This window comes from Ammodytes marinus (assembly GCF_949987685.1).
Source record: "Ammodytes marinus genome assembly, chromosome: 3".
NCBI classification, from domain to species: domain Eukaryota; kingdom Metazoa; phylum Chordata; class Actinopteri; order Uranoscopiformes; family Ammodytidae; genus Ammodytes; species Ammodytes marinus.
The window spans coordinates 32,129,038-32,140,024 of NC_137232.1; the positions used below are offsets into that span (position 1 = coordinate 32,129,038).

Sequence of the window (10,987 nt, forward strand, 5' to 3'; positions counted from 1 at the left end):
CTATTATCTAGAGCTAGATAAAGCAGTTGTGTCGTAGTAGGCCTACGTATTTGCATTTTTACGCACAGATGCTAGCAACATTTTCTACAGTTGCAACTATCACAACAATTAAAAAAATAAAAATAAATTAAAAAACTACCACAACAATGTCAACAAGTAGGCTATACTATTAACACGACGGTGATTGGCGAATATTGCGTAGGCCGTGAACTCTCTTGAAGGCTCAGTTGAAGATCTTTGGCAAAATCACACTGGCCTGATCTTATAGTAGGCTCGTTCGACCTGTCGCCGTCTTGCTAAGACCTGCGCAATTATGACGCTCGTCTTGCTGAGCGCACTGCATTATGGTTAGACTTTTTGTCCCACTTGCACCCGTGGCTGGCTGCGGCTCGGCTGCTTGAGACTTTGAAGTCCCGCGGTATCAAGACGGACACAGACACTGGAGCAAGTCGCTGCAGTTGCTCCCCACGGGCTGCGGGAGCGAAATGTCTGATGGGAAACGTCTTGCTGACAGGCGGAGCTGAGCGCTAATTGGGAGTTTAAACCTCGTGCCTTTGATGCGTTTCCCCAATTGGTTAGGCAAAAGTCTGACATCACCGCTCAAAATTAAATTACGATCCATTCTTTTTGATTTTAATTTATGTTTAATCATTAGGCCGCCACAATATGCATTTAAGCAGAAATGTACTTAATCAGAGTTAAACCTCTGAACCCTTGACATAGAAATAATTTGGATGTGTAACTCTCCTGTATAGATATATTTAAAAGTGAACACAAACTTGAGTCACATAAGATCTTGGTGAAGTGATTTTTATACCATTAAGATTAAATCATAGGCTTATTTCAAGTGATCTAAATGGTCTGGGAATTGTATTTTACATGTAGTGTCGCAAAGCCAGACCAAACCTACAACAAGTAGTTTGTTTGTTACACATCATAATACAGTTCATCATATCCATCTCTACAATAATAATAAGGGATCTTTTCTTAGACCTTCTTTATTTAGGCCGATCATATTCGTTATGTGAAGGGAGAAATACTAAACCTCCTTTATTTGGATTTGTAAATTATTCTTGTAAATTATTCTTTATCACTTAAAAGTAGGTGTTCTAGTAAAGTAACAAGAAAGATAAAGATGTGTGGGGAATGGGGATATTAGCTTATATCTCGTTTCTTGTTTTGAAAATGCCCCTCGCTTTTAAAGTGTTTACTCGTCTTTGTGTTGTGTTCTGCTTCTAATCGGTTGTAGCATGTGTGACTCTCCTGCGAATATGTTTCTAATAGGCCTTCAAAATAAAACTAGAAAACGAACTGCATCCGCAACAAGGACGCTACTTCCGACTCGGAGCTGTCCGGCTTCAGTCAGGCATTTTCGTCACTCCCCCGACTGCACTCGGCTACTCTCGTCTACTTTCCAGACGAGCTGAAAGTTAGGTCGAACGAGCCTAATAGGTCCATGCCTGTGACAAGCCTGTGACTTGATGAATAAATGACAGCCGTTTCAGCCAATCAGCAAGCCGATGTGGCATAGCAACACTGAGCTGACGGTAGAAGCAAGTAACCAATTATCTCACTGGAATCTCACATTGTTAACTAAATTCAAGAATGTAAGAAAATAACATGAAGCAGGGTAAGAGCCCAAAGACCTGACCGTCAAAAATGTCGGTGCTGGTGTTTTACGTAACAAAAAACGTCCAGTATCCTTAACTTTTCCACTAATGGAGAAAAGTTCATATCCTTCCAGTCTACAGCGCCACCTCCTGTCTGTAGGTCTATCTAGCCTACCAAATATTTTTGGCATAGGCCTATTAGTTTCCCAAAGTGGCACATTTTGGTATAGTATACACTGCAAGTATATAGCAATTGTGTAATTGTTTATTTACAATGATAGAAGATTAACTCTTTAATAAACTAAAAGAAAATCAAATTACAAACACCACGTGTGGAAGGTTTAGGCATTCACACAAAGTGTCACAGCATATTCATACACATGAGCTTGATACATTAATTAAGGCATGCAGTACAAATCTAGACTTAGTACAGCACAGTAATCAAAATAGAGAAGATCAACTCATGTCAACTCACCTGTAGTGTGGTTGGTAGATCACAAGGCTTTCCCTCAAATGATAATGATTTTGGATTTGGATGTACAAAGTGTTACCAAAACAATGTAAAAGTATTGGTCCTAATTGAACTAACACCTCTGCAGATTTCACAATATACAATACCTTTCACCAATACTACATTCATGGCAGACCTTCACTGCGTGGTCACAAGTTTGGATTAGAAAATGTCAGTGTTATAATAATCCTAATCATCTTTACACTTTAAAACTGTGGCACCCACAGTGAGGACTTGTCAGGGAAACGCTGTCATTAATACAGTAACTCAAATTGAAGTGACTGCCATAGAGCAATTTTTTTTTATACATTTTTCCAATGTATTGCCAATACACACATTCAACACATTCATATATCCCACATATGAAGTCAATTGCTGTTTATGATCAAGTAAAAACAAATAAAAAAATATATAAAAAAGATCAATTTCATATTTTGTGCAAATTTTCTATCACCAATACGTTTATGCAATCAATAATTTTCATGTTAGCGATTGATTCAGATAAAAATCTAGGGTCCTCACCACATAATTACAAATAAACACACAACACAGCAATGCAACGTACAACCCATAGTCTTGGGGAACGTATAAAACTACTCATCATGGATGTAGCAGCGGAAGACTGTCTGCACCTTGTTATTTAAAAAAAAGTTCTGGCTGAATCAGGCACATATAGATCGATCAGTGTATAATTGCATGTGTTGCCAGTGATTGTCAGATTGTCAGAAAGCAAAAAAATAAATAAAGAAAATCTGACCTGGAAACAACGTAAAGCTGCTGATGAATTAACTTGACATCACAACATCAAACTGCATCTGCCAGTGTTTTTTTTTCTACTAGAACAACATTTTTAACTAAAATATATTCATGCCAGGAAAAGTAAAAAAAAAAAAAAAAAAAGGGGGGTAGATATCTGAGGTAGATTTTGGCAGGTCACTGGGGCTTACAATAAATGCCGTTCCGGTCCATGTATTCTTTAAGACTGGTGGGAAAATCTGTCATCACTCCCGTGGCTCCCAGGTCAAATGCCCTCTGGAAGTCCTCCTCGTCGTTCAGCACCCAAATGTACACCTGAAACCAGATGCAGGACAGTTAACAAACACACACACACACACACACACACACACACACACACACACACACACACACACACACACACACACACACACACACACACACACACACACACACACACACACACACACACACACACACACACACACACACACACACACACACACACACACACACACACACACACACACACACACACACACACACACACACACACACACGGCTCAAGAATGCTTCTGTAGTGCTTAACTCTAATTGTTAGCAGCCAGCCACTTTAGTCTATTTTTGAACGGAGTGGGGCCCTCGGATATTTCCCAGTGACAGCTCTTATAAATTTAGCATTGCACTGTGACTACAACAAACAACTCTCAGCATGCAGACTGGCTCGTAAAGATAATACACGTAAAGCAAATTCAACTTGACACAATCTGTATGCTCTTCCTACATTGGATACAGTGTTATATGCACAGACAAAAAACACTTTATTGGTAAACAGTTATGTAGCTTAGAGAAAGAGTACAAATAAAATAATCACTATGATCAATTTAGATCTACTACATATTCAATCATATGCATGTTGAGGCTTTTTTCCCCATTTGTGATGACTACGCCAAAGCTTTACCTGTATTCCCCTGGCAGTCAGATGCTTAAACAGAGCTTTCCTCATCAGTAAACTGAAAAGGAAACACATACTGAGAAAGTGCATGTGCAGCAAAGGTAGAGAGAAGTTTAGAAGTACAACTGTAAAAGCTTTACATTAATCACAGGCACATAGTACTGCTGTGTGAAAAAATGCTCCCGGTGTCGCTGTTCAACAAAGTATTAACAATTCTCAAAACCACAAATGTATAGTGAGTTGTTTTTTTATATTCTTAGTTGTTGGTTTATGTTTATTGTGTAACTTGTGTTTGTTTGTTGTTTGTATGTGTTACTGTACTGCTGCCTGTCTTTCCCAGGACACTCTTGAAAAAGAGATTTTTAATCTCAATGTGGTATTTTTCTGGTTAGAAAAAGGTTACACAAATAAAATAAAATAAAATAAAAAGCTTAAAAGAAATGAAATAAATACATTACCACAAGAGGGATTTCAAACAGTCAGACAAATGAGGGACTTACGTGTCCGCCAGCCAGGTGATGATTCGCTGAGACCGAGTTAAACTGTCTGGATCCTTAACTCTGGAGAAAAAATAAAAAACACACAAAAAGTTTAGTTTACACTTGATAAAAACAGATATACTTGACCAAAGCTATTTGTCAAGTATATCTGAACAGAACCATTTTTTGACTAAACTAATTTTTGAAAAAAAATAAAGGAAAATCAATAACTGAAGTAGCACAAATGAAACAAAAATATGTTTCATCACACTTGTCAAGCACATTAAGCACAGGATAATGATACATGTATTTACAAAAAGAGTGTTGGGGGGAGTGGGATTGTATTAAGCAACTATTTAGGACAACATACAGGCCTTAATTGAACTGTAGAAAAATAAATCTATTACTGAATAAATGTCTGCCAAGTATAAACTGCTCTGTGACCTTTGATCCTTACTCTGTGGGTAAAGGGTGTGAAGCTTTTTTCTTAATGACTCAGTTAGTTAGTGAGGTCGTCTTTCAAACGACACAGACGACACACTGATGAATATAGTGTAATGGAACCTTTAAGTTCAGTTTCTTCAAATAATAAAGTCAGGCAATAAAGAAAAGGTGAAGCCATTAATAGTTTTTGAAAACTAAGAATGGAGATCAAATTTGAACAGTTTTCAGATTGTTTTGATTTGTATTTGGATTGTGAATGTATACTTTTTAGGTAAGATTTTAGACGAGTAACAAGTTACTCTCGGACTTGAGCCACAGTAAAAAAAAATATATATTTCCTAAACCGTTTGGTGTGTTTATTTATTTTTTGTTTACTTTGAACCTAGTTTGTACAATCGTTTGCATGTGTGTGACTGTGTGTACCTACTTGGTGATAATCGAGGGCATGGGGATCTCAAGAAACTGCTCCTTGAGGGGAACAAAGGGCAGGAGGCCGGTGTAGAAGAGGCCTAAAAGCTGTAATACACGGGGTAGGCTGAACAACACTGGAATACGAGGGTTCTGCAAAACACAAACAGACATGCTGGATTAGGGGTCAACTCTTAAAAAAATAGAACATTTTATTGACAGGAAATTGATCAGAATTTGAGTCCTGTTTTTAAGTGTGTGGTACCTTATCGAATGGAAATCTATTGCCCACTGCATAGAGCTTTAAACTGAATGTTAACATACCTCTTTGTGACACTTCTTTACAATCTGGTTGCTGGAGTTCCCCCAGACGGTCAGATCCTCTCTGTCGTACTTCACCACCAGCTCAGAGACCTGCAAGGATTAAAGAGTGGTTATTACAGAAACTCCATATACTGTAATACACATGGTACAGGAATTAGAAGTGTTACATTGTAACTTAATATTGCTTATTGCCAATACATTCTTGAAGAGTGAGGAACAAAAACAGGCCTCACAGTTTTAAAGTTACAACCACATTTGGAGAGAATCTAGCCGTCTTGAAAATGATGGATCTTAGTTTCCATGTTTGCCTGTTTAAGTGCACCATTTATCACGCAATGAAGTAACCACTTATCCTGACAGACATACTCATAAGAAATTACACCTTAAAAAAAGAAAATAGAGAAAAACACTGTTTTACAAAAGAAAAGAGGAGAAGACACAAACCCACACACACACCTTCTTGATGAGTGTGTCATTGTTGACCTTGATGTCAATGTTGACGGGGGTATTTGGAAATGCATCAAAAACGTCCCTGAGCAGAGGGATGTGTTTGTCCTCTCCTCCTTCGCAGAAACACTCTGCAGACAAGGACGAGTCAAAGGTTAGATGATGGGAAGAGGGGTGGGAGTGGGGGGGGGGGGGGGGCACAGTGGCCCCGAGTGTGTTCATCATTTAAACTGTGGCTCTGTGGCGCACTTGCCAACAGCTTGTAAACTAAACTATCTGTGAAAACTAAGTCAACTAAATACATTCACTGCATACAGTAGATCTTTGTTCTTTTACATTATGTTTCCCATGAAATAAACCATTGTGTTAGTGAATGGGTCAACTTCACATGAACATGTCACATACATGCATCACTTAAAAACCCTATGGAGCACAATGAGCGCTGAGGTTGCTGATATGCTTCAATTCGTGGTGTTAACTCTGTTTGTAATTACACCAATCATGGGTATGTGACCCCCCCCCCCCCCATCTCTCTCCTAAGTTAACAAGGTTAAGACAACATACACTCCTTTCAACTGTCTGTATAGTATGTATCAGATCAACCTTCACCAGCCTGGATTCAAGGCAGGACACTCCACTATCACTGTCTGTCTGCCCTCCTGCCAGTCACAGAGGAACATTTCAAACAACATTCAATAGATAAGCAGATCGCACTCAACCAAATTAGTCTTTTCCCTGTTCTGATGCCAAGGATGCAGCACACATCTCTGCATGTCTGACATCTCTTAGCCTGATCATCATCACCTGAAGCACATTTTTGACTAGATTGACCTGTTTTTACTTTTATGAAGGCTCCATTTGCTCTGTGAACTCCATTAAGCCTAGCTCATCCATCCACTATTCTCTGCTACTGCCAAAACAACGTGCTACTCCCTTCACTTCACGAGAGGCCATTGAAAGAAGCATTCAAAGCAGTTCTGCTCATTTCATGAAGTTGATTTGATTGCAAGAAGTCTGTGGGTTGCACCTAGGTACATGGTTGAATGCATGTATTGTCAGTTGCTTTGGAAGAAAGCCTCTGCTGAATAAATGTAACGCGATGCTTACCTCTCTGAAAAGTTACGCCCAGCTTACAGAGGTATGGAGGGAGCTCCTGCAAAAGAGCACAAAGCACTCGGTGGTTAACAAAGGCAAGACAAGGCAAGAAATACAGCCGGTAGTCAGAGCCTGTAAGGTCAGGTTGGGTCCAGAGGAGAAGTGATGAGTGTCACTGAGGGATCACATTAACGACGGTCAATAAAGAAGATACAGGAACCCAGCAAGGACACGTCAAAAAAAACTAGTTCATTTGGAAATCCTTGACGCTTCTTCTTACTACAAGGCCAAAGAGCAGGACTGTTTTAAAGTTTGGCTTGGCACTATTACATTTCTTTTATAGTTATATTTTTTTTCGTACTGCAGTGCATATTGCATTACACGTTTGCTCTCTTGCACCTTATGTTATGTCTGAATGTTGCATCATTCATTTATTCTGTTTGTTTTGCACAACTTGATTGTTTTTATTAATGTACTGTACTGCAAGGTTTACAGACGGATGGCAATAAAAGTCTCTGGTATCTCTCATCTGATCTTATCTCTTGGTGTTAGTTAGAAGACGTCAGTATAATTTCTGCTGATATTACATTTTGTCTTTTAGTTGTGATCTCTGACACACTTCATATATTAGAAGTGGGGTAGGTCAGGTAAGATGTGGAAAAAACGGCAGAAGTTCAAAACGTGACACATCATATGATATGGTTTAGACCTCACCTCACATGAAAGGCACATGAAAAAGGCACATAAAAGTATTTATTTTTTTAAAGATATTTTTTGGCATTTTCAAGCTTTAATTGACAGTACAGAGTTGAAATGGGGAGACAGAGACAGAGGGGGGATGACCTGCAGTAAAGGTCCACGGGTCGGACTTGAACCGGCGACCACTGCAACGAAGGCCGGAGCCAATATGGTACGCACTCTATCCACTACGCCACCGGAGCGCCCCAGTATCTACTTTTTTTAATCACAATCTTATTCACTTATCTGAATGATTTAAATAATCATTAACATTTTCCTTTTTGCCGGTTGCTTATAAAAAGGTGTGTGTGTTGGCGCAGCTGTTTCTCTGTCACATATAGAAATGGGATGACTCAGGAGACATTGCAGAGCCATAACTCACAGCGTAGTTGGTGTCAGAGATGTATGCGTTGACACCGGTGGACCTCAGCAAGTTGGCGTCATGTGAAACCACGACCTGTTCATCTTTTGTCAGGTGGCAGTCCACCTCCAGCATGTCAGTGCCCAGATTCACAGCGCTACAAGGACACAACACATAGTACACACACACACACACACACACACACACACACACACACACACACACACACACACACACACACACACACACACACACACACACACACACACACACACACACACACACACACACACACACACACACACACACACACACACACACACACACACACACACACACACTGCATTTAGCACTGTAAATGGGAGACTCCACTGATCAATAATATCACCACTGTCACCACCAGCAGCGACGATGTTAAGTTCATACAGTTGACTTCCCCATTCCCACGGTAATAAATCATTCTGATATAACAGCAGTGCAGCAGTACATCATCTGATACTTCGAGACTAAAGAGATTTGGTCACAAACTGACCAATATCATGCTCAAATGACACACACACTGACCACAATCACATTAACAGGTAGCAGTTCTGTTTTCACACTAACCCTAACCCAATTTTCAAAGAAAAGAGCTTTGTCATTGTGACTAAGCTAAGGTGTGTACTCACTGCTTGAAAGCCGCCATGGTGTTTTCCAGGTTTTCACCTGCTCCTGCAATGCAAAAAGTAAACACTTAGTGTGGCACAGATTTTTGGTTTTTAAGTGCATTATTGTGAGAACTGGAACATTGCTATGGCATTCTAGGGCTCCCCCGAGCTGTCAAGTGACTGTGTATGTAAGTTTATTTAACACACCTATGGCAGCATAGCAAACAGTAAACAAACAACTACAATCCTGTCTGATGAAGGTACATTATTGAACACACGACTACAGTATAACCAAAACCATGCAAATACACGCAATGATCGGTAATGGTAAGTAGCCAAACACTGAAAAGAGGACCGACCTTCCTGAAAAATAATCATTTCTAAAAAGTTACAAATTCAGTGAGGAACAGAGGAGAAATTCTTGGGCACCCTTTTACTGAAGTGGGATTTCAAGAGAAAGATTAAAAAACAATGAAAGCATGAGAATTGCTGTAGCCAGAGTAAGCAACAACTCACCTCCACGGTGGGAAATGTGCTTGCTGAGAAAAGTCTCTCGCTTCTTCCGATGCAAAAGAGACGGGCATTTCAGCAGCAGGGCTGAGGTGAGGACATAGCCCGTCACTGTTGACACGATATACGCAGCGGCACACATCTCCTGTCAGTCAGCTGGAAACCAACACAAACAAATCCACACATGGTTATTATTGGATCACAACAATCTGGCTGTGTCTGCCTTTTCTCTAGACGGAGAAATGTTCAGATTGGGTTAAAAAAAAAAACTTTCAGGAGTAGTGTGTGACTGGTCTTTTAATCACTTAACAAAACAGTAATGAGAAATGGCCAAATGTGAGGTCCTCACACAAAAGATAGATAGATAGATAGATAGATAGATAGATAGATAGATAGATAGATAGATAGATAGATAGATAGATAGATAGATAGATAGATAGATAGATAGATAGATAGATAGATAGACAGGGAAATCTATGGGATGAAAAATATCTCTGTAACAGCCAAAACCCCAAATGATCATATGTATACTGTAGGTAGCCTATAGTAGTAGTATGATTCTACTGCAAATAATTGATAGATACAAGTATACTACTTGTATCTATCAATTATTTGAATCAACTAATGAGCTCTGTGTGAGATAGCCTAGCCTAGACTAGTTTTTGTCTCTCAAGTACGAGATGCCAGGCACAAAGGCTTTGTGATTCAACATGCATATTTAAGTTAGCCTTTGTGGAATCATACTTTAAAGTTTCAGTTTATTATGGCACTGTCACTCCGTCACGTCTATGTCTGTCTCAGTGTGACAGCGTGAGGTTCGGCTCGTTTTGAGCGTTGGGGAAAGTGTTCACATTCAGATCATTTAAATTAATTAGACAACATTAGGGATATATTTTCTGCACAAACGATAACACTTTTAACCAGGTCGCTGACCATAGCATACGAGCTAAACTACGCTAACGATAGCTGAGAAGAAAAAATCTTACCTCTGTCATCAAATGATGTAGTTCTCTCTTCTTTGTGTTGACTAACCCAAGCCAGTCCCAGTATGAGTTCGTGAGTGTACACAACAGCTACGTTGTGGGAAGATAAACTGACGAACTAGACTAGTCCTCAATGAGCTCTGCACCGCACAGCTGCCACTGACATGACAAAAAATCAACCTGCCGCCGCTGTCAGATCTACGCGCATGCGCTGTTCCTTGCTGCCCGCAAGGTATCAACAATGGCACTTCCGCTCGAATCTTTCATAATAAAAGCTTTGTTTCGACATTACTCAAACATTTTGGAAAAGATTTCTGCAGAAACAAACAATATTAATTCAGTTTCAGTTTTTTAGTTTGTACTATGATTAAACGCGGTTGGCAGTTTATACGTCAGTGCAACAATTTAAAAAAAAGTTTACATGTAGATGTAGTAGGCATAGATAGTAGATAGTAGGCCTGTATTTTATCAAGACTAAATGCCTCACATACGTGCATACAATGCGTTGCATACTTTTATATAGGCTACTATCTATGGTTGCATACTATCCTCCTGCACCGGTGAAAACTTACATAGGCGTATAATACAATACAAGAGTACCAGACTAAAAACTAACCATGTAGGCTACAGCTGGGTACTGTTTATAAACAGCGAGTGTAGTTAGAGTAGGGTCCTGATTTTTTTTGTTTAGGTTCTGTGTTTTGTTTCTGTTTTTTTTAATAATTTTATTTCTTATGTAG

At 39.4% G+C, this 10,987-nt stretch overlaps 1 protein-coding gene across 2 annotated transcripts; it reads right to left on the reverse strand.

Annotated features, from left to right (window-relative positions):
* Positions 1-1,960: 1,960 nt before the first annotated feature.
* Positions 1,961-10,407, reverse strand: gdpd1 (glycerophosphodiester phosphodiesterase domain containing 1). 2 transcript variants are annotated; one of them, XM_080053544.1, is made up of 11 exons: positions 10,251-10,407; positions 9,271-9,420; positions 8,776-8,818; positions 8,129-8,264; positions 7,021-7,066; positions 5,923-6,044; positions 5,467-5,556; positions 5,162-5,295; positions 4,312-4,371; positions 3,818-3,869; positions 1,961-3,192 (listed from the first exon to the last, which is right to left on the reverse strand). In XM_080053544.1, the coding sequence occupies exons 2-11, from the start codon at positions 9,404-9,406 to the stop codon at positions 3,055-3,057; spliced, it is 957 nt and encodes a 318-aa protein (XP_079909670.1). In that variant the 5' UTR covers positions 9,407-9,420; positions 10,251-10,407; the 3' UTR covers positions 1,961-3,054. The 2 variants fall into 2 exon arrangements, with proteins under 2 accessions (XP_079909670.1, XP_079909669.1); XM_080053543.1 differs by having other exon boundaries at positions 5,911-6,044.
* Between the last annotated feature and the right edge of the window lie 580 nt (positions 10,408-10,987).